Source organism: Macadamia integrifolia, chromosome 1 (genome assembly GCF_013358625.1).
Source record: "Macadamia integrifolia cultivar HAES 741 chromosome 1, SCU_Mint_v3, whole genome shotgun sequence".
NCBI classification, from domain to species: domain Eukaryota; kingdom Viridiplantae; phylum Streptophyta; class Magnoliopsida; order Proteales; family Proteaceae; genus Macadamia; species Macadamia integrifolia.
In genome coordinates this window covers 27194160-27208618 of record NC_056557.1, presented here as the reverse complement: position 1 = coordinate 27208618, position 14459 = coordinate 27194160, and the positions used below count along the sequence as shown (strand labels likewise).

At 38.0% G+C, this 14459-nt stretch overlaps 3 protein-coding genes across 7 annotated transcripts in view; 1 reads left to right on the top strand and 2 right to left on the bottom strand.

Moving 5' to 3' along the window:
• LOC122084466 (protein NRT1/ PTR FAMILY 5.10-like) overlaps positions 1-1674 on the bottom strand; it is a 5530-nt gene extending 3856 nt beyond the window's left edge. The window contains exons 1-2 of one of the 2 annotated variants that reach the window (XM_042652741.1): positions 1347-1674; positions 1054-1271 (exon numbers count right to left, since the gene is read on the bottom strand). In XM_042652741.1, the coding sequence (XP_042508675.1) occupies positions 1054-1271; positions 1347-1497 (369 nt within the window). In that variant the 5' untranslated portion in view covers positions 1498-1674. The remainder of the gene's footprint in view (positions 1-1053; positions 1272-1346) is intronic. The other variant, XM_042652749.1, reaches the window with a different exon arrangement.
• A 3717-nt stretch (positions 1675-5391) lies between these two features.
• LOC122072862 lies at positions 5392-6545 on the top strand. Its single transcript, XM_042637290.1, has 2 exons — positions 5392-6100; positions 6541-6545. The coding sequence occupies exons 1-2, from the start codon at positions 5392-5394 to the stop codon at positions 6543-6545; spliced, it is 714 nt and encodes a 237-aa protein (XP_042493224.1).
• A 2161-nt stretch (positions 6546-8706) lies between these two features.
• LOC122082449 (protein NRT1/ PTR FAMILY 5.10-like) overlaps positions 8707-14459 on the bottom strand; it is an 8200-nt gene continuing 2447 nt past the window's right edge. For 2 of the 4 annotated variants that reach the window (XM_042650025.1, XM_042650032.1), the window contains 3 exons: positions 14337-14421; positions 9964-10508; positions 8707-9792 (listed from right to left, as the gene is read on the bottom strand). In XM_042650025.1, coding sequence (XP_042505959.1) covers positions 8964-9792; positions 9964-10508; positions 14337-14421 — 1459 coding nt within the window. In that variant the 3' untranslated portion in view covers positions 8707-8963. Of the gene's footprint in view, positions 9793-9963; positions 10509-12133; positions 13090-14336; positions 14422-14459 lie in introns of those variants that run through there. The other 2 variants (XM_042650039.1, XM_042650048.1) reach the window with 2 other exon arrangements.

The following is a 14459-nucleotide window of genomic DNA, read 5'->3' as shown; positions in this document are numbered from 1 at the left end:
TTTTTTTTTTTTTTTGCTGAGATTGGTGATAACAAGTTGTTCCTGTTTCAATATTAATCAGGACTTTTGTGGGAGAATGCCCTTCATTGTGATTGTAAGAGAAAGCATCTACAGAAAAGTCACTTTCCCTTTCATTGGGGGTGGATCTGTCATTTCCCTTCACCCTCAATGTGTATGGAATATGGACGCAGCAACAACACTCCCTCACAGAAATCATTTTCCCTATAATTAATTTAAACATTGTTATTCATCTAATATCCGTACATTATGTTCGAAAAATTAACAATGAAGTGAAATGATATGTTAAAGTAAACAAATGGATGTTTATGTGAATAAATGACAGGTTAAAAATATAATTTCAAGCCATGTGAGAAGATTCATTTCCATAGAAAATAAACTTCGTTCAAAGTGACATCATAGTGATATCACTTTTGTTTTAGTCACAAAAGTGGAAAATAATCCTCTGTTTTTCTTATCCCTATTTTCTCTTATTTTGCTATCTGCAGAACGCGACACGTGGACAATTTTAAGACCAACGCACCGGATGTAATAATCTTCACCTAATCTTGACCGTTGGTCTCCTTATTGTCCACGTGTAGCGTTCTGCAAGAAACAAAACAAAGAAAAACATGGATGGGAAAAACAGAGGATTTTGATCCCACAAAAGTCGGTCGTCTTTTCCCTTTTTTATTAATTTCCAGCTAGCAATGTGAACTGACTTTTTTATCCCCTCGATTTTATTTCCCATCTTCTTTTCACAGAAGTTTTTCATGTCTTGTTTCAATAATTAACAATCCCTTGTTCCGTTAATAATTATGACCCAATTTGTAGGTAAAATCTGGAAATTGTTCCCAAGAAAAATTCACCCGCATCACAAATGGCTGAGATCCGGTGTTGCATTGGGACCCATTGTTATTAAGGAACTATTGTACGGACAAGATCCCAGCCCTTCGTGATGCTGATATATAAATTCGAGTGCGGATCGGTACATGCTATCTGAAATCTAGAGAGAGGAATTGCAGAAATCTAGAGAGAGAGAGAGAGAGGAATCACCAGTATATAGAGGAGAGAAGCGAAAAGGATGGTGCGGTATCGGCCGAGAAAAGCGTCGGCGATGCAGGCTCCAAAGAGAGGAAGCATCGACGCAGCACCTGACCAAGCGTTGACGTTCTCCGCCGCCGTCGCCGTCGATTGCCGTAATGGCCCAGTCAGGTAGGTTATCAGGTTTGAACTTATCCCAAAATAAGCAAACCTTTCTACGATTTCCACTCCTGCAGCAGCCATCAATCATCACTTTAGCTTCAATTGAGATTCAAATCTTAAAAGTTTAAGCTTAAAATTTTTACCAATAATAAAGGCGGCAGATCTCCATCCACCGGTATCAGATCTGTTCACTGGACGACGGCCTTTATAGTCGACGACGCCTTCCACAGTCTCCGTCTCTTTTAGCAGCGGCATACTTACATTGCTTGTCGACGCTTCTGCAAATTCCGCCATTTTCCCCCAAACTTAACCTCTTTGCACGAAGCACATTCTTCTCCTTATCATATGATATTTGCAGCTGTTCCTTTCAAGATCGGAATAGAGACAGGAAATCCGTTCCAATCGGGAAAAAGGTCTGAAATCATGTTTGCCTGTTTTTGGTGGGTGATGTTGGATTGGAATTACAGCGGGACCCATTAGTAAATGTGTTCCAATCTCAATTGATCTTTGAAGTTGCAGGAATTATAATATGATATTTTCACTTCCACGCGCTCTTTTAATATAAATAGCCTCACATGGCAACGTTCAGATTGTAGGAAACAAACACTGGAAAAGTACTCTGAAATGAGCCCACGTGTTTCAAATTCTTTCAAATGAAATATTTTAAATTTATTTATCTTTCTTTTAAAAATAAAAGTCCGTCGGGTTAGTTTCGGTTTTTCATTCTAACTAACCAATTGGACTATTCAAGTTACACGGGAGAGGAAGGGGGAATGATAGAAAGAGGGGAACAAATTAAATTCGAATTCACAAGTTCATATTGCCCATGTGATAGGAGTGAATCTGTTCTTCAAGCAGAAGCTGTAATTACACATCTCCTATCTCACCCGTCTAACAGTTGAAGACACAATCGTGTTTGTATAATTAAATGTAGTCTTATTATTTTATTTTTTTTTTTTTTTTTTAATTCAGTTCAAAATTTTGGTCCATCGGTTAGTTTCAGTTTTTCATTGGTTTTTAAAATCAAAACCAATGCCAAATAGGTTAATTTTGGTTTGATCTGATCAGGTTCAATGAGACCGGTCTGATTTTTCACACCACTAATGCAATGGTCACTAATGGAGTTTAACTTGGGCTGGGTTGGGTTAGTCCAGGAGATCTCCTTCCAAGGACAAAAGGACAAAACTAGCTACTTTGAGATAAGAGGGTCATCAAAATTGTTTAGTCTAAAAATGGAGGTAAACTCTACCTAGCCCTCATTGAGTCATGGAAATAGGAAGTCTTAGAATCATCAAGGGTAAACCAATTCATTCTAGATTTTTTACTGATAGAAACTCTCTTCTTGATTGAGGCTAAGAATTGTACGAGTCTAAATCTGACACTTCAGACCTCGAAAGCACAGTGCTCTTGATAGTATCCCACGAGTGACCTCACCCCAAAGTTACAGGGCTCAAAATATCTCCTAAATCTAGAATTGCATGCTTGGTTCCAGAGTGTAAGTTTTTCCTTGATGATCCGAACCTGCTTTAACTTGCCCTGAATTCGAACCATGTTTAACTCGACTATGACGGTCAACTCGATCCAATTCTGTGTGGATTTGGGCTGGGTCTGGGTTAAAGCATAGAAAACCCAATCCGACCCTAACCCACCCTGAGTCTAACCCTGATTATTATTGTGCTTTGTAGAATGGAGGTGTCTCTCCCAGCCAAGGGAGTTTTTTGTTGTTGTCATTAAGATTCTTGTGTAAATCCACATAGACTTCCATTGTGGCCAAGATTTAATTCAGCCAATAATGTCAATGCATCTTATTGTATGAATGAAGAAAGTAACTAAAATAGTACAAGGAAGCTTTCCTAAGCTTTTGAAAAACTGATAAAAGAAATCATTAGAAGGGACCCTTTTTCTTTAGACTCTTAGCACATGTGAGCACTTTGAGGAATTTAGGGGGAGGAGGGTCAGTTATGGTCATTGTTTTTCAGAGTTTGAAGGGTAACATAGTGGTTTGAAGAATTGGAATTGGAATTGAAATCAGAATTGAATCGTACTAATCGGAATGTAATTCCACTAAGAAGACTAGCTAGGGTCAACCCGACCAAACCCGGCCCAACCCTGAGCCCTGTAGGGTTGGGCCTGAGCATGAACCCGGTAGGGTTGGGTTGGGTTGAGTTTTGGGACTTAGGGTTGGATTAGGGTTTTGAGAAACCCAACCCTGTTTCACCTCTACTTGGTTCTCCAGTTGGGTGAATTATTTTTTATTATCTTCTAATATTTTCCATGTTAATACTTCTTCAACTATATGCATGGGATTTAGCCATCTGCATTTTGTGACCTATAGTCGCCCAAAGATATGTTTTATTCATCTTCTTGCTCTCTCCTGCAATGTTTTTCTTTGTAGAATGTTAATTAAGTTCAATAATTAACTGACATCAGCTGGAGATAATTCAATATTAGCATACAGCTTCTAATTTTCTTAGCTTTTCAGTTTGTTCTTACTAGTTTCCATCTAAATAATTAGCCACTAAGATCGTTGCGATATTGGAGGGTTAGAATCCATGTAGCAGATCCCATTTAGGTGATCTTTTACCGATTTTTAAATCTTTTTTTTTTCTTTCTTTTCTTGCATTTGGTTGGCTCCATGCAGCCAACCCATTAAGTTGGGTTAAGACTATAGACACCGAATTTTGTCACCCCCCGGCAATGATGACAATATAAAAAATTACATGTTAGACATCTTAGACTTGGAGAATTTTCAAGTTTAAAGTAAAAAATGACCATTTTTCCCCTATAAAATTTCAAAAGAAAATGTTTTTAAAAATTAGAATTTGATGTTATGGATTATTGTCGTTTGTTCCCTCCAGTTGGACATTACACTTTGATATGAGAACTATACGAATCGACGTCCGATTCTCTCTTTCATTATCTGATCCGGGTCCCTACTTTATACATATTTTCGTAAAGGTTCCTAGTCGAGACCACAATCATGTCTCACATCATTGGATAGTACTCGGATTGAGCTTTCTAACGACATATTACACGTCAAATTCTGACTAACTGTTTGAAAGATATGACTCTCGGAAAATAACTCCAAAGTTCGATATCAGATTCCATTCCGAGCGACCAAGGAGTGCCACATGGCGCCCAAACCCCTTTATCCAAAAGCAAGCATTTTTGAATAATTCTCTCTAATTTTTTAGTCCCACATCGGAAATAAGAGAGAATTGTCTCAAGTCCTAAGGCTATAAGTATAACCCTTCCTCCATTAAGGTTTTGGCTAACTTCTTCCTTCTAAAATAAAATATTTTCCAAGTATAAAAGTTTAACACATTAATCATTCTTTAAGCCGGGAGATCTAGTCTGATTCGGTTCGATTTTGGGCTTGAAGCACAAGGGTTATCTCCTCTTGTTTCTTGATTAAAGTCGGATTTAAGTTATTTTTTTCTCCCAATAGCGATTGAAAATTAGTTTAATTAATAGGTTAGGTTCTGATTTATTAATCGATTCATTTAGATTTAATTAGGTTCAATTAGTTTCAATTAGGTTTAATGTGTTTTATTAAATGTGAATTGGTTTATTCTGGTTCAATTGGGTTTATTTTATTTTAATTGGGTTCAATATAGTTTGATTTGGATCGTTGGATCCAACCGTTGATTTTTACTAATCCGGATTTTCCTTTGTTTTAATTTGATTTGTTTTCTATTACTATTATATCTTGATTTAATGAATCAATTTTATTTGTAGCTTAATATATTTACATTACCAAGTTCGATTTGGTTTAGTTTTCTTTTCTTTGTTTTTTTTTGGACCTTTAGATCAAAATCCTCAGCTTTGGCAACCGCGCATCTCTCTCTCTCTCCCCTGAAAATTCTGAAACGTCAGAAAGCGAATTTCGAAGTCTAATAGAGATAGAGAGACAGAGGTCTTATCCAATCCAATGAAAGCAATGAAAGCAATGAAAGCACGAAATCAGAGATTTTATGAGTCTCTCGACGACGGAGAAGTGTTCCCTCTTTTTTAAATATTTTCCTCATTGTCTTCTTCCGCTTCTTGCACCCAATCGGCATTCTCCTCGATACCCCCGAGTCTCTCGACGATCCATGTCACGTGTTCTCTCTCCTTCCTCCTCCTAAATAAAGTGAGAGGGACGCTCAATGTGTTGTTGTTGCAGAGAAGAACTCCGGGACCTCCCTTATGGCGTCGCTTACGCAAGACGTGCTCTTGAAGCTCCTCCAGCATGCCAGCGACAGAAATGTTAAGGTCACCGGTGAGCACCGTTCGGCTCTCTTGCAGGTGCTCGAGATTGTCCCTGCACTTGCTGCCGGCGATGATCCCTGGCAGAGCAGAGGTTTCTTCTTGAAGGTCTCCGACTCTTTGCATTCTGCTTACGTTTCTATCTCCAATGAAGACCTCGATTTGATCTTCAGTGATAAGATCCAGCTCGGTCAGTTCCTTCATGTCTCTCGCTTAGACTCTGCTTACCCTGTTCCTGTGCTTCGTGGTATCAAGCCTGTCCCTAAGAGGCGGCCTTGTGTTGGTAACCCTATCGATTTGGTCTCCAGCGACTGGCTGATGGTTCGACCTAATGTTGATATCCCAGCGGCGGCTCAGGTTTCGGAGAATGTAAAAAGCGCCGAGAAGAAAGATGGATTGAAGACGACCAAGGTGAAGAGGTCGTCAGAAATTGAAGACAAAACCAAGTCAAGACGAGCTTCGTTGGGAAACAATGCGAGGGCGGAGGACCTGGAGTTGAGGAGACTAAGCTTGGATACGATGCGCAAGGGATGGGACCATAGCCCAGGATCGAAGAATGCCAACGGCGTACGTTCCTCTAGTTTCTCGGATACTGCTTCTGTTCTTTCTGATAAGAAAGCTTCTTCCAGGAGTAACTCTAAGAATCAATGTTTGAAGAACTCACCACCTATTCACCTTCTTCTTCTTCTTCTTCTTTATTTTTCTTTTACCCATTCTTGGTTTGATTTTCATTTTATTTTTCTCTTAATAAGGTATGGAACGTAGTCTAGGGCGTATGTTAGCAATGGCGTGGCTGGCCCCCCTCAAACCGGCTCGTAGCATTAGGTGCGTTTCTTGGGTTTTCGAGTTGATAAAAATGAACCATTTTCGATCCATTTCTTTTTATCTCAAATAGTGGGTCCCTTTAAAATTAATTGTGTATTTAATTTAGATTCAGATATCTTGCCATATTGATAATCATTAGATTTAAATAGGTTAGTCAATGTCATGTTTGTCATGCGTCGTGTTTATTAACATGTTTTTGATATTTAATGATTCTCTTTTTTTTTTTGTTTTGTTTAAATCAATTCATTTTTCTCATGCATGTAGGTTAGCTAGTATTCATATTTTGTCCACTTCTCACTCATATCACCACGTGGGACATTTGTAACCATTGTATATTTAACATAATAGTTAGATTCCATTTACTTAAATTGAGGTAGTTAATTAAATAATTATTTTAATATTTAATTAAATAAAGTCTTAACTCATTAGATTAATTAAGGTTCATAATGCATTTAATTGACTCTTAAAATTCAGTTTTAATTGTTTAAATTATTAGATTGATTAGGTTTTCCAAAACTTCCATCTGAAATAGTTAGATTTGGGTAGCTTTCACTATTCAATTTAAGTTTTTGTCTTTCTTTAAAAATCTTTTTACCTATTAGATTAATAGATTAATTAGGATTGCAATAATTCATTTCACAAATTACTAGGGAGTATGATTAATTATTTTAATTAATTCAATTTAGGATTTCATAAATTCATTAATCGACCATCCAGGTTAGGCTCAATTAATCGAGTTAGTTCAATTTAGGGTTTCAAAAATTGCTCAACTAATCCTAAGTATAGGCTTATTTTATTAGCTTAATCTAAGACTTATGATACATTAAATAAATCATTTAGAGTTTTTAATTTTCAATTAGCGTAATCATTTTATTATTTGCATCATAACCTAACAAGCATAATTTAGACACTTGGCATAGGGTTTTCACATGTCATACTTAGATACCTAGTTTAGGGTTTTCAGTGACCTAGATTTAGGACTAGTTAGTAGGGTACAAACAAATTTTGGTCAAACAAAAAGAGACCGGACTTAGGGTGGGGCAAACTGGGTGCCTAACACTTTCCCAGTCTGTCACTTGACACTTGTCCAGAATCTTGGTGCAAACTAGTCTTATCCATCAGAGTCATTATTCTCTCTCCCTTGATTGGGGGAGACATTTATGGGTCCTAGACCCTTTCTAGGTGGCGACTCCCTTTTACCCATAACATGTATCCCCCCCTTGGCATTTGATGACCAGGGGATACTATCTCATCTCATTAGAGTCGAACCCTAGCGTGTGTACATGCGCTATGTGCCATATCGCGATCCCGACGGAGGTCCATGATACCTACAAAGACCTTGTTGTTGTTATTGTTTTTCGTTGTTGTTGTTGAGATTGGGTCAATCAAGCAAGATTATCATTAAGTTGATGAGAGACTAGTCCTAGAAAAATGTCTCAAAAGTTACATATATGAGTTCATCTTCCTTGAGGGGTTAACTTCCAACAGCTAATGTATCCTACAAGACTTTTGATATAGTGCAAATATTCTGTTTTTTTTTTTTCACCAACTAATGGAATGATGTCTTCCTAGGTGGACCCTCTATCTATCATGTGGCAGGCTAGATGAATCTGCAATTTTTTTGTTAGAGCAAACACCAAGAAAAATACGAAAATAAACAGGCAATAGATCCGCACAATACAGAGATTTAATGAGGTTCATACACCGGTGTGGTGTGCTCCGTCCTCGGGTGAAGAAGAAGATATTTCACTATGCAAAAGAGAGATTACACCCAAGTAACGGCAAGAAAACTCGCCTTGAGACCCTTGCTTGAAAAACCCCCAAAGTAAAATGACTTGCTCAACAATACGATAATACATATTATACTCCAAGTCGCATGTCGACCCATTGGGTTGCGGTCAATCCGGTCAAATCATACCGTGGGATTGTAGCCCCCGCACCCCCATATGAGATTAGTGATGGGCTTTAGGCCTGGGCCTATCGGCCCAACCCCTCTGCTTTCATAACAAATCTCAGAAAAGTTCCCATTCGGGTCGCATATGTCGGAACAGGACAAGAATTCAAGACAAACTTAACATTTTTAAACAGATAGAACCCAAGGTCCACTGTTCATGTATCAAGTTTAATCCAAACATAGTTAGCCAAGTGCCAAATTAAGCGTCAAAAATAAAAGTTCAAGAAGAATGAAACTACGAAAAAAAGGGCCGCCAGAAAGTGCAAAAGAAAATAAATGCCTAGGCATGGGAGTATATACTACTGAATTAGTATGAAATTTTATACGAATCGAATCCAGACCATTTTCACCTCAGAATTGCCACATCACCCTTCCACGCGACAAAACTAGGTGGATGTATATACCATCAAGTATATTCGTTCCCTCAAAGCCATCCAGTAAAACTTTGTCTGCATTTTCTTCTATAAGAAAAAGAATGAATTCTCCAATTCATTATTTCAAAATGATGTAAATAAGTGTATGAGCTATGCTCTCTGTATGTCCAAAATTTAGGCAACAACTAATGATCACAAAAACAAAACGGTAAAAACTAACAGATTTTCTATACAGAACTATTATATATCTAATAAGGCCAAACACCAAAAACTCCTCAGGGCAGTCATGATTTAGCCTCGCTAACATAGTTGTAATCACCTTCTTGTATTTTGAATATATACTGTTCAAAAAAGGCCCCTTACATTGTTCTTTCCCTCTTATAGACATAACCTCTGGCAAAGTACCAGTAGACAATCACTCCTGCTGTACTGAGCCCAGCAAGAAGCCAATAGAAGTAATCGAGATGTGCTCTATTGAGATTGTTTGAAAACCAGCTATCTCCACCACTCCCACTAGTCGCCTTCTCAATAACAGAGATAAGAATGCTACTAAGGAAGCTCCCTACACCAAAGATGCTAAGATAGAGGGAGAGACCTACACTTTGCAGCCCATTTGGCACCTGATCATAGAAAAATTCTTGCAGTCCAACCATAGTGAAGACATCAGCAACTCCAAACAGTACAAATTGAGGAACTAGCCACCACACACTCATTGGAACCGTTGCTTTTGGATTATCTACAAGCCCAGAGTCCATGGCAATCTTAAGCCTTTCCTTCTCAACTAGTGCTGCTACCACCATGGAGATCATGGATAGAATCATTCCTGTTCCAATTCTTTGGAGCATTGTTATTCCAGATGGTTTCCTGGTAAAAGCTCTGGAAATTGGAATGATAACGCGGTCAAAGATGGGAATGAAAAGAACAATAGATAAGTTGATGAAGCACTGCAGTGATGCAGCTGGAATCTTGAAGCCCGAACCTATTGATCTGTCCATTGTTGCACCCTGTTTTATGAAAAAGGTCGACGACTGTGCAAAGGCAATGGCATACACCAAACATGTAGCCCATATCGGAAACAATCTCAATACAGCCTTTGCTTCTTCCACTTCACTGAAGCTACATGCCTTTAGGTCTTTCTTCAGACCATCTGGACTGTCTGAGGTAGTAATCAATGCTTTGTCAAGAAACCTGTATCATTTGAAAGGACAAATTTGAGATTCATCATATTAATAGGACCTAATATATATATACATGAAGAGAAGGAATTGAACAACGCAACATACTGAGTAGCCTTGCGTTGTTTGATGTTTGTTGTTCTTTTTAATAGTTCTCATACCAATTGAACAATCTTTCTCTTACCTGTATTGGTGAGCACCATGAGAACTGTGAGTTTCTCCTACTTCCTCTTCAACAATGGGGGCTGAAGGGGTGATTCGCCAATTCTTTGCTGCTACGAAAAACACTCGGGATATTCTCATTATTGGGCTACCATTGTCATCCTTGAAACTATAGCGGTAAGTCTCGGTTCCAAGAAGGAAGACAGCAAGAGCTAACACCATGGAAACACATGGAATTCCGAAGCCGAGACCCCAGTTCATGTTATCTTGTATGTAGTTCAAAACTGTGAGTGAAACCACACTACCAGCATTAAATGCACAATACCACCAGTTGAAGAAGGAACTTCTGGATTTGCATTCCTTTGGATCTCTTGCATCAAACTGATCAGCTCCAAAAGCTTGTACGCATGGCTTGTGCCCTCCTTGGGCAAAGGCCACCAGATACAGAGAGAAGAAGAAAAGGATGATTTGTAATTCAGGAGGGCAAGAACTACTGCTATTGTTATCTTGACAGTTGGGTGGATTGAGAGCAGGAAGCACCGCCGACAGAGTTAACAAGCCTAGCCCCTGTCAATCCAACTACAAGATAATTATGATTTAATTAAGACCAAATCATCAAAAGAATTAAGACCAAAATAAAATTCTTGGTTTCTTAATTTGATTTGAGTATTGTAAGAACTTAATTCTCTACAGCAGGTGCTGCAGCAATCTCTCTTCAGCACCTCCAACGCATAGCCTCATGGGTTTACAATTTTTATTATGTTATCAAGTTTAACTGGAACAAGATCTTGCAAACAAGGTTACATTAAATTGTGAATGTGCTAGACAACTGGAAGCAAAGTAATAGATTAAAAGAAACATAGAAAGAGTAAGACGGCAGATAGCAATGAGGAAACATAGATATAATCAGGAAAATTGAGAATAAATGGAGAGGAGAAAAAAAAAGAGAGGATATTTTAACTAGCTAGCCACATCTGTTTGATACTGGAGAAGGATAAGAAGATCTCATCAATATAAAGCTTGATCCTAAGATAAGGTCTTCATTTTAGTTTACCTACATTGTGATCAAGTTCACATCAGTAAATATTGCTTGATCCTAAGATAATGTTCTTTTCTCATTTAAGTACACCTACACTGTGATTCAAAGTTTCAGAACCTAAAGCAGGATCTTAATCTTGTCTGAAGGCTGTACTAATTAGCATTTCAGTATGGTTTGGAGAGTTCTCAGGGATTGATGGCTAGTTGGCCACTCAAGTGTTGTTGGTTACCATATGTTATGCCTGGGAACCCATATGCACTCCTGTTTACAGAACCCTGGTCTAATAGAGGATCTCTCCTTCGAAAGTTAATAGTGATAGAATAATATGATAGATCTAGAACACAAACAATATACAATAATAGAGATTCAATTGAACCATACCCAGATACATATCTCTTGTCAAAGGATGGATACATATCTCTTGTCAAAGGATTCCTCAAGTGTTCGCTTTTCTCTTTATCCGTTTTGTCTACTCTCCTCTCTATACAACTTGTGATAATAGCTACTAACTGGCTTAACTACCTTTATATAGACAAGAAGAATGGACTAACATTGAAACAAAGTATAACTGGGACTCTCCCATGATAAGGCCAATTATAAATAGTCACTTAATTCTTCACAATTTAAGACGGTTAATTGAAGTCCGTAATATTCATTAGGAGATTACTCTCAATTGGACTTTCATTCAACCAAGTCTTCTAATCAAGATCCATCCATTAATCCAAATCCATACAATGACTAGATGTTGACCCATACATATTGAAAACATTATAGATAGTAAACAACGTAGTTAGCGTGCCACATCCAAACAACGGTTCTACCTTCCTCCGTCAAAGTTATAATTAGTTCACCACAAAATATGCATTTATAATTAACAATGCATACACATTTTTAGCGCAATGGTCAGGTAAAAAATATAAAATATGTGTAGTGAGGAGTTTTTGGGTCACTATTTAGGTTCTTCCGGGATTGTCTAAATAATAGCTCTATAGTTATATTTAGAACTTGATACCTCCTTTTAATTGTCTCTTGTCTTATTTTTTAAAAGATCTTTAGGTTAAGAATGTAAAAGGTTTTTCAAAAAAACTTGAAATGACTTATCTTTTTTTGGTGGAAATAAACCAATGCATTAGAACCTGAAGCCAACATTTACCTGAGGATCACAAATTTCCTTCAGCCACGGAATGGAATATGGCCGAATCTTCATACACGCATTAGACATAGCCTCTTGAGCTGTGGAAACCGCAACAACATTGGATTCCCTATGAATAAGAAAGAAATGGCATTGGGCAATTCTAGATGCTAGAACCGACTTATCATATATATGTTAAATGATAGTATTTACCCCCATTGGGAAAAAAATTTATTATATTAAAAGGGCAAAAGTATAAGATTATAAATTATTTCACTGGGATATTAACAATCCTATTCTAATGACATATAAATCTTTATGCTATGCTTGGTTGTCAACAAATAAAAAAAAAAAATTAATAATAATAATAATAATTTTTTGAATTTTAAGAGAGAATAGATATATAATAAAATTTTGAATTTTGAGAGAGATAGATATATAAATCATCACGATGATTTTCGCCTAGTTTTGTTTTTCCACCACCTTTAAGTAACAAAACTACCAATTTTTTCTCATCTGCAGATTAAAACTAACGGGCCCTCAGTTTCTTGTATACTCTTGTCAGAATAGTACCCATCTTCCTAACATGGATCGGTTAATTCATGTTCAGAATCATATTTCTTCTCTTTTATGAGGAGGATGATTTTTCTTGAAATAAAAATCGCTTCTGATAATTTCATGACTCAATCTTTAAGACTAGGAACAGGGGTGTCAAGCGGTCGGGCTGAGCCAGTCTTGGTCGGATCTAAGTGGGCTCAACCAATTTCTAAGGCTGCACCATGAACGTCCGTTTAGCTAAACGGGCTTAGCTAGAGAGGGTATGATACGACCAATACTCGGGTCGGTCGATTTCGGGCTTTAATCGGGCTGCCATAAACAGGCTTTAATCGGGTTATAGACCTATTTAACTTTAAACAGGTCCTCTATAAAACTGGTCCCTTAAATGTGTTTGAAGTGGAATACCAATAAAATGAGGCAAATATGTCATAGCAAAGAAAGATTATATAGCTAAAATAGATTAAGCTAAAGATGGGGAAAGTTGCTAAGTTACTAAGGTACTCGGTTTTTAACCTACGAAATTCAAATCAATTAAACTATGCCTAAAAAAGATGAATATTCAGATAACAATCACCACTATCTCAATTGCACACATCACATAGCCTTGGCATTAAATACAAATAGTATTAAAAAAAATACAAGTAGTAGTAATAAAGGGGTCGGGCTAGGTCAGGCTTAAAGGAATTGGTTCAAGTCGGGCTTGTAAATGTGTCGGGCCGGTCAGGCTAGGTGGTTGCACCGTCTACTACCTATTTATAAATGTGTAGGGCCCGACATGTTTATTAATCCATCCGGTCTAGGTTGGACCATAAACATGTCAGAATCGAATGGGTCCACCGGTGCAGGCCTGGAATTGACACCCCTAACTCAGACTATCCAATGGGTATTAAATGATTAAGTTCATGCTCAAGGGAATTACGCCTCTAATTCGTAGCTCAAAATAACTTTAGTTTATAATAGAGAAAAATAATGCTACCCATCAGCATTTTCTATGTCTAGACATAGCCTCTGGTTTCAAAGGATGTGAAAAACAATCCTACCCTTTAAAACCCGTGGCCATGTTTGGGTACGGGGAATGCAGATGGGTAGCGTTCCTCTACCCTTTGTAATATTGTTAGTAGTGAATGGTGGGAATGGTGAGTAGCATAAGGTAGAATTATGGTAGGAGCATAGTGGGTGGACTAGGTGGAGGTAGTCCGTGGTTGCACGGGGAATATATACGATGGTGTAGGGTGGGTGTGAAGATCGTCAACAATGATGGTGGTCATAGAGGCAGTAATGGTGAGTGGGGGTATAATTAGAAATATCGAGGTAGATACCCCAAATATAATTTTTCAAACGCTGGGTACTCAACCTCCAATTTCTTGGTGAATCGGATTGGCAATTGGCGTTGATCGATCCTATCGACTCACACTGATTGACTCTGATTATTGACCGGTTTTGACCGATTTGAATCGGGAATTGGTCTTGACCGACTCGGATTCCAATTCCGAGCATTAAAAGCTGTATTTGAGACCCATGAATCTTAAGATGTGGGACATATCGTACGGACAAGATCTCAACCCTTCGTGTTGCAATTATAAATTCGGATATGATCCGTGCACGCTATCCAAAAGAGCAGGAATTGCAGAAATTAGAGAGAGAGAGAGAGAGAGAGAGGAATGACCAGGATATAGAGGAGAGAAGCAAAGAAGATGGTGCGATAACGGCCAAGAAAAGCGTCGGCGATGAAAGCTCCAAAAAGAGGGAACATCATCACAGCCCCCAGCCAAACGTTGACGTTCTCCGC

Bases quoted from the DNA above. Each gene is read 5' to 3' on its own strand.
- LOC122072862 (XM_042637290.1), top strand. From the start codon at position 5,392: ATGGCGTCGCTTACGCAAGACGTGCTCTTGAAGCTCCTCCAGCATGCC.